This window comes from Gopherus evgoodei, chromosome 18 (genome assembly GCF_007399415.2).
Source record: "Gopherus evgoodei ecotype Sinaloan lineage chromosome 18, rGopEvg1_v1.p, whole genome shotgun sequence".
Taxonomy (NCBI): domain Eukaryota; kingdom Metazoa; phylum Chordata; order Testudines; family Testudinidae; genus Gopherus; species Gopherus evgoodei.
Genome location: NC_044339.1, coordinates 6,221,988 through 6,237,917, shown reverse-complemented (window position 1 = coordinate 6,237,917; position 15,930 = coordinate 6,221,988). Strand labels below are relative to the sequence as shown.

At 47.6% G+C, this 15,930-nt stretch overlaps 1 protein-coding gene across 1 annotated transcript in view; it reads left to right on the top strand.

The window, feature by feature from the left end:
* PADI2 (peptidyl arginine deiminase 2) overlaps positions 1-12,574 on the top strand; it is a 78,425-nt gene extending 65,851 nt beyond the window's left edge. Inside the window, exons 11-16 of the mRNA XM_030537593.1 lie at positions 2,201-2,352; positions 3,130-3,274; positions 5,501-5,594; positions 8,604-8,689; positions 10,514-10,642; positions 11,939-12,574. Of these exons, the coding sequence (XP_030393453.1) occupies positions 2,201-2,352; positions 3,130-3,274; positions 5,501-5,594; positions 8,604-8,689; positions 10,514-10,642; positions 11,939-12,172 (840 nt within the window). The 3' untranslated portion in view covers positions 12,173-12,574. The remainder of the gene's footprint in view (positions 1-2,200; positions 2,353-3,129; positions 3,275-5,500; positions 5,595-8,603; positions 8,690-10,513; positions 10,643-11,938) is intronic.
* Positions 12,575-15,930: the final 3,356 nt, after the last annotated feature.

The window sequence follows — 15,930 nt, the reverse complement described above, 5'->3', positions numbered from 1 at the left end:
TTTGGAACCCCCTTTCAGGTAGTTGAAAGCAGCTATCAAATACCCCCTCATCCTTCTCTTCTGCAGACTAAACAATCCCAGTTCCCTCAGCCTCTCCTCATAAGTCATGTGCTCCAGCCCCTTAATCATTTTTGTTTCCCTCCGCTGGACTCTTTCCAATTTTTCCACCTCCTTCTTGTAGTGTGGGGCCCAAAACTGGACACAGTACTCCAGATGAGGCCTCACTAATGTCAAATAGAGGGGAATGATCATGTCCCTCGATCTGCTGGCAATGCCCCTACTTATACAGCCCAAAATGCCGTTAGCCTTCTTAGCAACAAGGGCACACTGTTGACTCATATCCAGCTTCTCATCCACTGTAACCCCCAGGTCCTTTTCTGCAGAACTGCCGCCTAGCCACTCGGTCCCTCGTCTGTAGCAGTGCATGGGATTCTTCCATCCTAAGTGCAGGACTCTGCACTTGTCCTTGTTGAACCTCATCAGATTTCTTTTGGCCCAATCCTCCAATTTGTCTAGGTCACTCTGTATCCTATCCCTACCCTCCAGCGTATCTACCACTCCTCCCAGTTTACTGTCATCTGCAAACTTGCTGAGGATGCAATTCATCCCATCATCCAGATCATTAATGAAGATGTTGAACAAAACTGACCCCAGGACCAACCACTGGGGCACTCTGCTTGATACCGGCTGCCAACTAGACATGGAGCCGTTGATCACTACCCGCGGAGCCCGACGATCTAGCCAGCTTTCTATCCACCTCTGAAGGCTGAAGTCAATGAGGTTCCACCATGGAGTTGCAGCCCAAGCCCGAGCAGCCTCTTCCATTGTCAGCTTTTCCCTTTCCCCTAGAATTTAAACTGTAAAGTTGCAAATCAGATTGTTACTCACACATTACAGCGATCCTGGCTTAAATGTGTGAAAGCAGTGCATATGCATATCAACGGCTTCTTGTGTTGTCTTTTGTAAACCACTTGCCACACATTCTTACCATACTCTGTGGAACAGCAGTGAATGGTTTTACTGCACGGTTAGCATTTATTTCCCTTTTCAATACTGCCGTGTTTCCGTGGTGCATTTGACCCAAAATGTCAGCAAATTATTACGGGCAATGCAGGTGGTATGAAATTCAACCCCTGCAGAGCGTCATCCCAAGATCACTTAAGTGCCACTTCCAGTATGCCCTCAAAATAGGACAAAAGTGGGGCATAGACCTTAGCATGACTCTCTGCACAGAGATGAATTTCATCCTTCGTGACCACATTGTACCATGAACATTTGCCAGCTTTCATCAAGAACTGCTCATTGACAGGTTTTCATCCTCCCTCTCCTAACGCTCTTGGTATTTTGACCACCTGGAAGTTGGAGCAGTGTTGAATTGAGCAGGAGGACTTTTTCCCCTCTGCATGGACGACTTCTTACTGTAAACCATTTTTCGGTGAGCTACAGCTGATTTGGGTAGTCAGTAGGGAGAGCAAGTCTAGTTGTACACCATCGCATGCCAAGTGTCTGGGCCACTTGCACTTCCTTCCATGCCTAAACAGATCTGCTCACTTGTGCGGAGAAGAGTAAGGGCATCACGTGGAGAGAAGAGGGTACCTTACCATGTAACCCCCTCCTCCTGAACCCGCATCATGTATCCGTGCACTGGCAGACACAATCAAACTTTCAGGCTGTCAGGGAGACAGTTAAGCCATAGTATCTATGAGCATTGTGTGTGCCGGGCCGGCACTTCCACTAGGTGACCCTAGGCAGTCGCCTAGGGCGGCAGGATTTGCAGGGTGGCATTTTGCCGCCCTCGGCGGAAATTCGGCGGTTGGGGGAGTCCTTCCGCTCCGGGTCTTTGGCGGAAATTCGGCAGCGGGTCCTTCACTCGCACCCGGACCCACCGCCGAATGCTCAGAGGAGGAGCGCTGCTGCCTAGGGTGGCAGAAACCCTGGCACCGCTCCTGTGTGTTTGTGTCAAATGCCAAAGACAGAGCAGGTCCAAGGGTGCTGCTCCACCATTAATCCCTAGTGCAGCATTAGCCCAGTCTATGCCTACTGCTCTAATTACATAGCAATCTTGGTAAACTAATTTTAGTCATCTATGCTGAGTTCAGAAACTTTAGGAGCAATGGGTGTGACTGGTAAAGACCACATGGGGTTGGGGCAAGGAAGGAGAATTCACTATAAACACTTGTGCTGAGTGCTGTGTTCCCAGGGCCCAGACTTTGGCTATGTGACCAGGGAGCCTCTGTTCGAGGTTGTCACCAGTCTCGACTCCTTCGGCAACCTGGAAGTCAGCCCTCCGGTGACCGTCAACGGAAAGGCGTATCCCCTGGGGAGGATCCTCATTGGAAGCAGCTTCCCCACGTAAGAGAGAGTTAGGAAGATGGCGTGTTTCACAGCAATTGGGGGTAGTAAGGATACCACTGTTCTCCACTAACTGCCCATCTGTCTCCACACAGCTGGGTATATGATGTGTGTATTTCTAGCCCGAGTGGTTCTAGATCTGTCTTGTAGGGTGATCTGTTAACACCTCATCACAAATTCGGGGGATTGGTTTGGCCCATTATAATTTTCCATCACCAGCATTTTTTAAATCAAGAATGGATGTTTTTCTAAAACATCTGCTCTAGTTCAAACACAAATTAATTCAGGGAAGTCCTACAGCCTTGTTTACACAGGTCACACTAGATGATCACAGTGGTCCATTCTGGCCTTGTAATCTATAAATCTACAAAGGGATGTTTGCAAAATCCAATTTGCAATTTGGGTTCAAATTGTCCCTCACAATCCTCTCTAAAGATCAACAGTATTTGGACTCCTCTCCAGTCGTCAGTGACTGTGGTTTAGCATCACCTAGGGGATGGATATGTTAAGTGGGGCATGGGCCTTGGGCTGTCTGTCTGCACTGGAGCGGACTGATCCTCATGAACATATTAGTTGGTGTCTTTAGAAAACTCTATTAACAAAGGAATTGTTAGCATCACCACAATCTCTATCTCTGCCAGGCCGGATGGGATTGACAGGGCAGTCACGTTTTTGATTGCATCGCTTTTTTCTTCAACCATCGTCACTGTCACTTCGTCTTCATTCTGAAATATATTTTCTTTATTTTTTCTTGCTCTTTGGACAATCAACCACTAGATCTGCTGGGAGGAGGATGACCAAGGTGGTGAGAGACTTCCTCTATGCTCAGCAAGTCCAGTCACCTGTGGAGCTCTACTCTGATTGGCTGACCGTGGGTCATGTGGATGAATTTGTGACCTTTGTGCCCCTTCCTGACAAAAAGGTGACCTACCAGGTGGCAATTTTTCAAAGGTTACGAGGGAAAGGAACAAGCTTCAAACCCTCTGTTACGTTTTTGTTGGAAATTTATCAAGCTCTTTGGGCATAATGTTTGCCCCCTCTTTGAAAAAATAAAACTGAAATGGAAAACTGCCCCTATTGTCTCAGGGCAGGGAAGGATGCAGTTCGTCTATCGATTTGCTGGGAGTGGCATGGGCTGATATTTTCAAAAGCACCTACAGGAGTTCAGTCAGGGTTGAGTGTCTAAGGCCATGCCTGCCACATTGGTACGGCTAGGCTGGCAGAGACCTTAAGTGGAGATGCACTGGAAGCCATCAGCAGATGTTCTGCCAGCGTAACTACACCACCTCCTGGAGGACATTAGCTTGGCCAACAGAAGCACTCTTCTCTCATCACAGTCACATCTACACTGGGGGTTCTGCCAGCATAGCTGTGTCGGCTAGGAGGTGTGATTTCCCCCCGCCCCATAGTCCTAGCCGACATTGCAAAACTTTGTAGTATAGACAAGGCCTTTGTCCACTAGATTCCTTTGATCATCCCAGGCATTGCTCTGTCTGTGAGGCACTTAGATGCCCAAGTGATATAAGACAGATGCAAAAGAAAACTCAACCTATTCATTTTTGAATGAACGAGAAAGGTCTAAAATGTGGGAGACTAAAAGCAGCTAGTAGCTAAAGTGGCCTAGGATTAATTTAGCATTTCCTGGGGGCAACATGGTTTCAGTGGGTGGTGCAGCTGCTCAGCACCTGTCAGGATGCAGCCCAGGAAGAGAATAGTTTGACTGCAGCGCCATCCAAAGAACTAGATCATTGACCTACCACAACAGAAACAAGTCAGGCCAGAAACAAATGACCAGAAATGTTTGCATCTAGAAATGTATTCAGTTCTTCTGCAAGTGAAGTGATTGCACTAGTGAAGCAGGTTCGCTGAATTTCCCTTGCTCTAGGACTCATTGCAACATAGGCACCGACTTCTGCTCCCGCCAGTGGGTGCTCGACCACACTCTGTCCCCGGCCCTGCCTCCACTCCACCCCTTCCCCCAAATCCCCACCCCCGCCCTGCCTCCACCCTGCCCCCATTCCACCCCACTCCCCAAGTCCCTGCTTCCACCCTGCCTCTTCCCACCCCACCCCCATTCCACCCCCTTCCCTAAGTCCCCGCCCCACCTCTTCCCAACCCTGCTCCGCCTCTGCCCCGCCCCCATTCCACCCCCTTGCTCAAGTCCCTGCCCCACCTCTTCCCACCCCTGCTCCACCTCCACCCCACCCCCATTCCACCCCCTTCCCCAAGTCCCTGCTCCCACACTGCCTCTTCCCACCCCACCCCCATTCCACCCCCTTCGCTAAGTCCCCGCCCCACCTCTTCCCAACCCTGCTCCGCCTCTGCCCCGCCCCCATTCCGCCCCCTTGCCCAAGTCCCTGCCCCACCTCGTCCCCGCCTCCTCCCTTGACTGCGCTGTGTCCCCGCTCCTCCCTCCCCCTCCCGGAGTGCCCCCAAACAGCTGTTTGGCAGCAGGCAGAAGTGCTGAGAGGGAGGGGGAGGGGCAGGAACACGGCATGCTCAAGGGAGGAGGTGGGGGAAGCTTGGCTGCCGGTGGATGTGGAGCACCCGCTAATTTTTCCCTGTGGGTGCTCCAGCCCCAGAGCTCCCACGCAGTCGGCACCTATGCATTGCACAGCCGTTATAATGGACAGTTCAGTCCTCTTTGCCACAGCTGCCAAGCAAACACCTCCTTAGTTCGCCATTTGAGAGAAGCCGCACGTTGGCCTGAAGAAGATTTAGCGCAGCTGGTCTTTACAGATGACTCTTGAGAGCTTTGTAACCAGTGTTAGCAATTCTGAGACATGGGAGTGAGTATATCGGGTTCAGCCCAGGCTGAAAGGCTCCGGGTGCTTCTTAGCTTGGGAGGATCCGAGAAACTGCCCCAGCGAGCTGTGGGTTTCCAGATCTTGATGAGGTACAATAGGGAGGCAGTGCCCAGTGGAGTAAAGTAGAGGGAGTTAGAGTAACTTGGCTCTTTCCCATTTAGCTCCCTTGGCTCTTAGGGGCAGTCCCTAACCAGGAGGAGTTTGTGTTCAGTGTGTGTTTGTTACTGAGCTGTGTGATTGTTACTGAGCTGTAAATTATTATGGCTGCTCTTGAGTATAGTTATTTAGTGCTTTCCTCTTCGCGAGTCCCTTGCTCACCTTCCTCCCCACCTTTCTCCCAGCAATTCCGGATGCTCATGGCCAGCACGTTGGCCTGCTACAAGCTCTTCCGAGAGAAGCAGAAGGAGGGCCATGGGGAAGCCACCATGTTCAAAGGTAAGTTACTACATACCTGCTTCCCGGCAAAAAGAGGCAGTCAGCAATGGAGGACAGTATGGCCTAGTGGTGAGAGCAGCTAAGGGCAATAGGAGACCTAAGTTTCATTCCCCACCCTACTACTGACACTCTGTGTGACCTAGTCACTTAGCTGCTTGCTGCCTCAGTTTCCCCAGCTGTAAAATGTGGCTACAGGTACTGGCCCTCAGTGACTGGTGCAGAGCCATATATTACTGCACACTCTCAGACTCAGGAGACTCTGACTGTAACCCACAACTGAAACATTGTGTCATCAGATAGGCCTTTCTGGCTGTGGAATAATTACTTCGAACTGCACATTCTATGTGAAGTGTTCCAAAGTATTGTTTTCCCTACAGATGCATCTTATTTCATGTCAGGGGTAGGCAACCTATGGCACAGTCGCCAAAGGCGGAACGCGAGCTGATTTTCAGTGGCACTCACGCTGCCTGGGTCCTGGCCACCAGTCCGGAGGGCTCTGCATTTAATTTTAAATGACGCTTCTTAAACATTTTAAAAACCGTATTTACTTTACATACAACAATAGTTTAGTTCTATATTATAGACTTACAGAAAGAGACCTTCTAAAAAGGTTAAAATGTATCACCGGCACGTGAAACCTTAAATTAGAGTGAATAAATGAAGACTCAGCACAGCACTGCTGAAAGGTTGCTGACCCCTGTTTCATGTCTTTATTTTCTTTGTGCTTCAGGACAAGCTAAAGGAATTAGCGCCCCTTTACAAAGAAGGGGATCTACAAAACATTGATCTAGCACATAGACTGTATTTGTGTTTCTGTTTGAAATGTGTCCATAGTATTGCCATTTTTATCAGATGAGAGAAACCAATTAGGTCTCCAAAAGGGGCATTTAAAGTGCTAGGGGTGGGGGGAGGTGGTCCCAAAGAGAGGAGAAGATTTGCCACACTGGATGAGGTCATTCGGTCCATCAAGTCAGACATCCTGCCTCAAGATGCATCAGTGGGAAAAGCCCACGATGCACCTGGCCAATTCATCAATTATTTCCGAGGGGGAGTTGGAAAGGAATTCTTTCCTGATTCCAGAAGTGATTGTCTTACACTTGTCAGCAAGCATGCCGGTTGTTAATTATCATAAGTTATCCAGCCCCCGGAATTTGACTGTCTCTGACCCCTTCAGCAGCCGATCCCACAAGATAACCCACCTGCTGAGGTTACAATTCATAAATGTCCCACTCAAGCCCTATTTTGAGAAGTTGAGTGGGACTTCGGTGATGCATATGGTTTGAGCTGGCCCTCTGCTTAGGGGTGAATTTCCCCCTGGGTGAAATGCCATTCAATCTCCGGATTACTGTGTAACATGGAGGCCCTGAGACAATGATATATGGATCCGTGAACAGTAGATATTTTAATGCTTCTGCTGACAGTTCTTGAAATTTGGGCCATAGTTTGCAAACTGCAGATTTTTTTTGTCCAGCAGCTTTTCTCCCACTCTCTGAAGTGCCTTGATTTATTTTGTGCCGGCTCTGCCAGGGACTTAACCTCTCATTTAAAATGAGGGAGATTACCGAGATGGTGCAGCTGTTGAATAATGTTCATGAGTAGTAAAGGCGCTAGATGGCTCATAACACACAAAGCAGCACTGACATTTCAGATTCTTTGGACTGAGCAGTTGGCTTGGATACCTTCTAATTATGAGTTCTTCCCTTAGGATGAAATTCACCCTAGCGCCAGGGACAAGTGCACCACTTGAACTTTTCAACCCATCTCTGGTGTAGGCCTAGATACTGACACAGCTCCCATCACCATAGTTACTGAGACCTTCATCCTCACAACACCCGTGTGAGGTAGAGAAGTACCATTAGCCATGTGGAGAAATTAAAGGCGATGTTCTCAGGATGAGCACAGCTTTTAGGTGCCTCTGGTTTTGAGGACACAGTTTTAGACCCTGCTCACCTAATTTTTCACAATTGTTTAGCTCCTACAGCCCCCGACGAAGTCCACAGAAACCCTGGGTGCTCAGCATCCCTGAAAATGAGCCTCTCCAGCCGGGCACCAAAAATCGCTGTCCACGGTTGGGAACTTTGGCCTCGTGGGTTGACTACATGGGGGGAAGCCCAGAGCCACCAACATGTGCTAACTCCCACGTGAACACTTCAGAAATATATTAAGCTAAAGTGCACAAAGACACTCTTAGTGCAGAGCAAGAGTGTCCACACAGGGAGTTAATTCACAGTAGTTAATGCACTTTCAAGTCACACCCTATCTTACTTCACACTAATTTCCCTGTATAGACAAGCCCTTGATTACTTGTCCCAGATAACATAGTGAGGCAGTAACAAAGTGGTACCAGATGACAGAACAAGGAGTAGTGGTCTCAAGTTGCAGTGGTGGAGGTTTAGGTTGGATATTAGGAAAACTTTTTCACTAAGAGGGTGGTGAAGCACTGGAATGGGTTATCTAGGGAAGTGTTGGAATCTCCTTCCTTAGAGGTTTTTAAGGTCAGGCTTGACAAAGCCCTGGCTGGGATGATTTAGTTGGGATTGGTCCTGCTTTGAGCAGGGGGTTTGACTAGATACCTCCTGAGGTCCCTTCCAACCCTGATATTCTATGAGAACTAGAACTGACTCCCGATCTCCTGAGCTGCTGTGCAGTGCCTTGACCACTGGACTTTCCATGCTGATTCCAGAAACCTCTGCTTATATCAACTGTTGTAAAACAGAAGGCATGGCTCACGTATCACTCTGGGCCTGCTCCAAACCCATGGAAGTTGGGGGCTGGGGGGCGTTGTTCTGTTGACTTCAGGATCAGGCCCTGTGTCCTTTATAATTACTGATGGACCTGAAGTAAATTCCAAGTTCAGGGTGTTCTTACCCAGGGGGTTGGTTTGACTCAATTTTATTCATAATTTTAAATACCTTGATCAAGGCCCCTGAAACCATCATTCAATTATAGAGTGCTTGCTTTGGCTCTCATTTCATTAATCGGATGGCTGATTTTGTTTTTTCTGTATAGGTTATTCTGGGACAGACACAAAACGGGTCACCATTAACAAGGTCCTGTCCAATGAGCTCATGGTGCAGGAGAACCAATACGTACAGGTAAATAGCTACCGAGTGCTGCCCATGGGGCTGTGGCATGTGGAGGACATCCCAAAAGACACTTAGGTGCTGCTGGAGGGCAAGGGGGAAAAGGAGAGGTGGTATTGTCCCACTGAGCAAATATGTGCCACAAGAAACATAGCTAGCAAGGTTGAGCTAGTAGAAGCACAGGGGATCATTGCAGGAGTTTGCAGAGGCGGCATTTTAATTCCTTAGTGGAAGGACTGATGAAAGGAAACCTTCCTACTCTCTTGGCTGCAGGCAGTCACTGCGAAGGGGTGAAACTGAATGTCTGCAAAAGACAGAAGATCAGAATGGATGATTCATGGAATCATAGATTAGGGTTGGAAGGGACCTCAGGTCATCTAGTCCAACCCCCTGCTCAAAGCAGGACCAACCCCAACTAAATCATCCCAGCTAGGGCTTTGTCAAGCTGGAACTTAGAGGTTTTTAAGGATGGAGAATCCACCACCTCCCTAGGTAACCCATTCCAGTGCTTCACCACCCGCCTAGTGAAATAGTTTTCCTAATATCCAGTCTACACCTCCGCCACTACAGCTTGAGACTATTGCTTCTTGTTCTGTCATCTGGTACCACTGAGAACAGCCAAGCTCCATCCTCTTTAGAACCCCCTCCTCAGGTCATTGAAGGCTGCTATCAAATCCCACCTCACTCTTCTCTTCTGCAGACTAAATAACCCCAGTTCCCTCAGCCTCTCCTCATAAGTCATGTGCCCCAGCCCCCTAATCATTTTCATTGCCCTCCGCTGGACACTCTCTCCAATTTGTCCACATCCTTTCTACAGCGGGGGGCCCAAAACTGGATGCAATACTCCAGATGTGGCTTCCCCAGTGCTGAATAGGGGGAACAATCACTTCCCTTGATCTGCTGGCAATGCTCCTACTAATGCAGCCCAATATGCCATTTGCCTTCTTGGCAACAAGGGCACGCTGCTGACTCATAGATTCTAAAGCCAAAAGGGACCATTATGATCATCTAGTCTGACCCATGTATAACACAGGCCAGAGGACTGCCCCAACATAATTCCTAGAGCAGATCTTATAGAAGAACATCCAGTCTTGATTTTAAAATTGCGCGTGATGAAGGATCCACCATGACTCTTGAAAACTTGTTCCATGGTTAGTTACTCACACCATTAAAAATTGACAGCTTATTTCCAGTCTGAATTTGTTTAGCTTCAACTTCCAGCCATTCGATTGGGTTATATCTTTTTCTACTAGATTGAAGAGCCCGTTATTAAATATTTGTTCCCCATTTAAGTACCCTGGTAGGTCAAGTCACCCCTTAACCTTCTCTTTGATAAGCTCCTTTAGTCTATCACTGTAAGACATGTTTTCTAATGCTTTAAGCATTCTCGTGAGTCTTCTCTGATCTAATGATCCCTTCTGGCCTTAAACGCCAAGGACAAGGGAGTGAAATAAGTGAATCTTCTGGTCTCTAAGAGGGACCTGGGTGATAAGTCTCCAGGCTCTTTTGGGGTCTCCCTACCTGCTTCGAGAGTCAGGGACGAAGATAAATGTGGTGTGTGTCAGCTGTGTGCCAGCTGTCTGGAAGTTTTCACGCTGCCTCATTCCTTGAATTTCTTGCGGGGATCTTGCACTGCTAAGGCAACTGCACCTTAATCGTGCTCGAGAAGCAAGCCGCTTTCAGTGGAAGTTGAGGTCATCTAGTCCATCCCTCTGCACTGAGGCAAGACCAAGTACACCTAGACCATCCCATATTGCAGTTCCACTTGTTGGACCAACTTGTGCTTGTCCACAGTAACACTCTGATTATCCTTCTTTTCTTTTCCCCCACCCCCAGCGCTGCATTGACTGGAACAGGGACATCCTCAAGAAAGAGCTGGGGCTGACTGAAAAAGACATCATAGACCTCCCGGCGCTCTTCAAGATAGACAAGATGGGCAAAGCGATGGCATACTTCCCCAACATGGTGAGAGAGGCCTGTCCTCTGGGACCGGTTGGCTCAGTGCCCTGCCCATTCTGTTTCAATGTGCATAGGGCGCCTGTCGTGGTCGCTGCAGGTGCACAGGCAATATAAAATTCCACGATCTGTGCAAAATATCCACAGACGACGCCAAAATGAACAAGCAAACCCAAATGACCTTTCTCCTGAGAACAAATCCTAGGTCCAATGTTTTCTAAAAGACTCCCTGGTTTCTGGGTGGCCAATTTGGGACTCTGTGGGTCTCATGTTCAGAGCTGCTGAGTACCTGCTGCTCCCACTGACTTCATTAGGAGTCATTGATGCTCAGCCGTTCTGAAAATGGAGCCCAAGGTGTCTCCTGTTGGTCACCCAACAGTTAGTGATTTTTTTTTTAATTTAGACCTAAATAGACTGACCTGGACCCTTGCCCACATGCTCAGCAAACATTGGGTCTTGTAGATCAAAGAAAGGGAAGCAAATCTCAGAGTTAAGAGCCCCCTGTTGCGAACACTTTAGCCTTAAACTCTGATTTTCAAACCCAATTTGAGTAGGCCAGCTGATCAACTGTCAGGGTAAAGCACAAAGGAAGGGACAGGGTAAAAGATACCATATCTGTGACCTGAAGTGCTAGATCAATACTACTGTATGTCTGGTTGGAAATTTTCCGACGGAAATTTTAAAAAATCAGAATTAAAAAATGGTCCACCAATTTGCTGAAACCAAAACTGTTTGTAGGAATGTAACAGTTTCTACTCAACTTTCATTGGGAAATGTTTCTCGTGTCAGAATGGAATTTCTGGTCAAAACCAGAGAGACAGCAGCATTACCAACTGGTTAGAACAGGGACTTTTCCCACATCCAGGTGAGTGCCATAGCCACCAGGCTATTCTGGTCTCTTCTGTTTTTTTTGAAAACCACTTCAAAAGGTCACAGTTTCATCCTGACCCTGAACAGGAGAAAATTTTAAATCGTAAACGTTTTTGCAGGACGGGAAAACCGTTTCCTGCCCGTCTATCATCAGCACCTTGCATTGCACCCAGAGGCCAATAGAAAGCATTGCAGTCTCCAAAGCACATGAGTAATGTGCTCCATGGATGTTTGTTTTGACCTGTAAGTTCCTCAAGGAAGTCATGGATGGACAGCAAGACGTCAGTTTTACCTTTGCTTCCTACCTCAGTTACTAGCCTTTTTCATTTTACATGTTAAGATGACATTTCAATCAAAACACATTCAAAACCCCACACATGCCTTGGCATTGGCTCCCCTGAAATGCAACCCTTGATCTCCTTCCTCATTGCACAGGTGAACATGATTGTCCTATCTCGAGACCTGGGAATCCCAAAGCCATTCGGGCCAATCATTGAGGGAGATTGCTGCTTGGAAGCACATGTCCGCTCTCTGCTGGAGCCACTCGGGCTGATGTGCAGCTTCATCGATGACATCTCCTCCTACCATAAGATGCTGGGAGAGGTCCACTGCGGCACCAATGTCCATCGCAAGCCCTTCTCCTTCAAGTGGTGGCACGTGATTCCCTAGCCACCGAGCAGGGTGAGATTCCTGCAGTCGAAGCTCACTTGGACATGGATTTTTTTGTTGACTGGTTGGTTGGTTGTTTGAGGTTGGTCAAGTTAATCAGTAGAACTTTGGTATGGCGTCTCGGTGCCTTGCTTTGGCAGTTGTGTGTGTGACGTGTTTCACCCATTCGGTGGGAAGGTCCTCCAGCCACACGCCATTCTAGTTTGCATGCTGCAAGTCCCAGCCCATTCCATCCTTGGTTTCTTCAAGCCCTTAGCGGTTATGGCAGCTGGAGGTTCAACTGATCAGGGGCATTATACCAAAAAAATATTTATAGAAACTATGGTAGCAAAAGCCATCTTCTGCTGAGTTCTGATGGAAATGATTTGTAATCATGATAATAAAATGGAGAAAATGTGGAAATCTCTTGGTCTTGTCTTTAAATATGCACATCCTGGCTGCACTAGTTCTCTGCATTGCACAGCTCTAGGTGTGGTCTCTTCATTAGAGACACAAACCAAGACTTCCGCTATCAAAAGGTGCGAGTGCTGATCTAACTGTTATATTTCAGAGCACACAAACAGAGAAGTGAGTTAAAACATAAAATGCTCTTACTGGGAGGTTGCAATGTAACACGACTTTATTCCTGAGAATTCCGCATGTTAACACACAAGAATGCAAAAAACAGAGAAAGACAAAGCAGGCTGCTCCCTACGGCAGTGAGGCACAACTCATCCCGCCTTACTGTAGGCTGGCTAGCTGCAGAATGACTGCTGCTAGACCCAGCTCACATACTTCCCCACAGAACCCCCTAGCAAGGAGGACCAGGTACTCCTCCCTCCACTCTTAAAGTGATACCTTGCAATTCCAACACAGTCCACAATACACCACACTAATCATCACTTCTGTTAATTTGGAAAGCAAGGTGTAAAGGGAAGAGGAGTTAAAGGATGAAAGGAATATAAATTCTTTTATAATCTGGCAATGGAATGTTACTTTTATTTAAACTTTAAACTGCCAGGGAACACACTAATACACAGAAAACACGTTTGCTGCTGGCATTCAGCAATATTCTTATGTCTGCGAAGGATGCTTAAGGCAAATGATTTGATCTGTTTCCAGTTAAGGCTATAAGGAGTTCTGGCACCGCAGTTAACCAATAAGCATTTATTTCAAAAGTCTAATTTCTTCCCTTTCTTGTTCCATGTACTCCAAGACATTGTTTTATTGGGTTTGAAAGTCTCACATCTGCTGCTGAAAATTAAGCATCAGTGGCCAAACTTATTCGCAGAAGTCACTGGAATCACAGCAGGGGTGAATATGGCATGCCTGCGGGAGGTCTCCCGAAGCCGCGGGACCAGCGGACCCTCCGCAGGCCAGCCACCAAGGGCAGCCTGCCTGCCGTCCTCGCGGCGCCAGCAAAGCACCCCCCGCGGCTTGCCGCCCCAAGCACGCGCTTGGCGTGCTGGGGCCTGGAGCTGCCCCTGCTCCTATTCTCTGTCTATGGCACATAATAGTTTAGTCTCCTGTGGGCTGTGATACTTTACTGATTTTGGTTGTTGGGTTCACTGTGCAGATGCTGGGGGATGTTGGTGGCCTATGATCTAGAGGAGGTGAGTAGATGATCTGATGGTCCTTTCTGGATTTAAATTCTATGGCTTTATGTCTAAGTGGACAACTTAGGGATTACCTCCATAAGCCAAACAGGACATTCCTGCACGTCAAGTAGATATGGAAGACAAGCTTTGTTTACTCTCTGGAGTCAGAGTTCAACCCATGTGATGTGAACTCTCAATTAAGAGGAATGTCTTGTCCATGTATAAAGCTATCAAGCTGCCAGACTTGGACTGGACGTCAGACCAAAAGTTCTTGAGTCTCACACCTAACCCTAACCGTGCTACTGTAGTATTGTTTTCAGCATTATGTTTGGTAGTATTTTTGTCTAGTCTACTTTTAAATCCCATGATCTGTGGTTTCCATAATTTTCCTTGGGAGATTATTCCATAGATCTCACCGTGATGGGTTCCCCCTGGGGTGGCACCTGGAACTGGGGTATCACTGAGCCCCCTTACCCACCAGCCTGGGCTCCCTCTCACACTGTACTGCTGTGACAAGCTGCAAATCCCTCCCAGCCTGCACTTCCACCAGCATTCACACAGGTAGGGACACACCCAGCTGCAGTCACATGGGGGCTCTCCGACCACCAGCCTCCCAGCCTAGGACCCCAGAGCAGTACCGTCCTGCCCTGGTCAAATCTGGCCAGTATATGGGTTTAATACCCAGTCCGCTTCTCCCTCAGTGTGACGAGGACCATGCACGCCTGTGGTAACCTAAGCTGAAATTTTCCCCAGATACCTTAGTCAAATGCACATGGGTTTGGGTTAAAACCTCAAATAAGTTTATTAACAACAAAAATATAGATTTTAAGTGATTATAAGTGATAGCAAACAGATCAAAGCAGATTACCTAGTAAATAAACAAACCCGCAAACTGAGTTTAACACACTAGACAGGTAGGATATGAATTAGCAAATTCCCACCCAGAGTGATAAACAGGCTGGCAGATTCTTAAGGCACAAGCTGCGTTGGCTTTGCAGCTTGGGTTTCCCAGGTTTTCATACACAGGTTAGCAATCCCTTAGCCTGGGACCATCACTTCCTCCCTGTTCAGTCTTTATTCCTCAGCTGTTTCCAGGTGTGGCATTGCAGGGAGAGTGAGGACCGCCCATGATGTCATTTCCCCTCTTTTATATCTTCTTCCCACTTGCTGGAAAGCTCTTTTGCTGTGATCTGGATCAAACAGTTCCCATTGTGTAGTGCTATCTCTGAGACGTTTCTATTGTACACAGTTCCTGGGGTATTCTGTGAGTACCTTGGATTGTATATTAAATAATGCCTTTTCGTGCTTGAAATGTTACTTTTCTATGAGATTAGATTTCACTATTGAAAACTCTTCTTTTCTCTCTCTATACTATGCTCCATCCATCTCTTCAACCAGCATTTCTGCAGGTTTGAGTCCATTCTAATGTGTCTAAAATGCAGATTTTCAGGACCTCATTTTCCACTGCCTTGCACCTCGGGCAGTCATCCACATTGATCCAAAGTGGGCAGAAAACTCTACCTTTCTGATCTGGTGGCACTTCCCACTGGTGTAAATGATGCGACGTGAAGAATCTGGACTCTATAATAGAGGATGCCTAACACATGCAAACTGACGTATCGGCTGATTTCTGTGAAGCGCTAAGCAGTGCCCAAAATTAGATCTATGTCCTCTGAGGATCCCAGAGTTCAAATGCAAACATTATTGCTTCTAACATTTTATTGTGAGTTCAGCAACCTGCAACACAAAAAATAAAGCCGGAGGTGAGAACACGCCCTCCTCTGATCTATGGGCAGGGTTCAGTTACAAGCCAGTCAAGGCGGCAGAGTGGCCAGTGGAAGATTAGATGAGTGAGACAAACAATGACCACACACAATACTATAAAAAGCAACACAGACTATTAGATGACACAGGGTTCCTTCAGTAGGGACAAGGTCCCAAAAAAGACCTCTTGTAAATGGCAGGATGCATTTGAACAAGAGACTGCTCGGCCCTTTCAAGGCTAGTGCTCCGGAGAGGCAGAACAGGAGGAGCTCAAAGGATGAAAGGGTACAAGCGCCATGAAAAGAGTCAGACGGCTACTCCCTGCTCCCCTCCCCTCCGAAATCCCAGACATTGGGAGATTGTTTGGGGATTAGCATGTAGACAGGAGACAGCATTAGATAGCTGTCTGTGGGGATA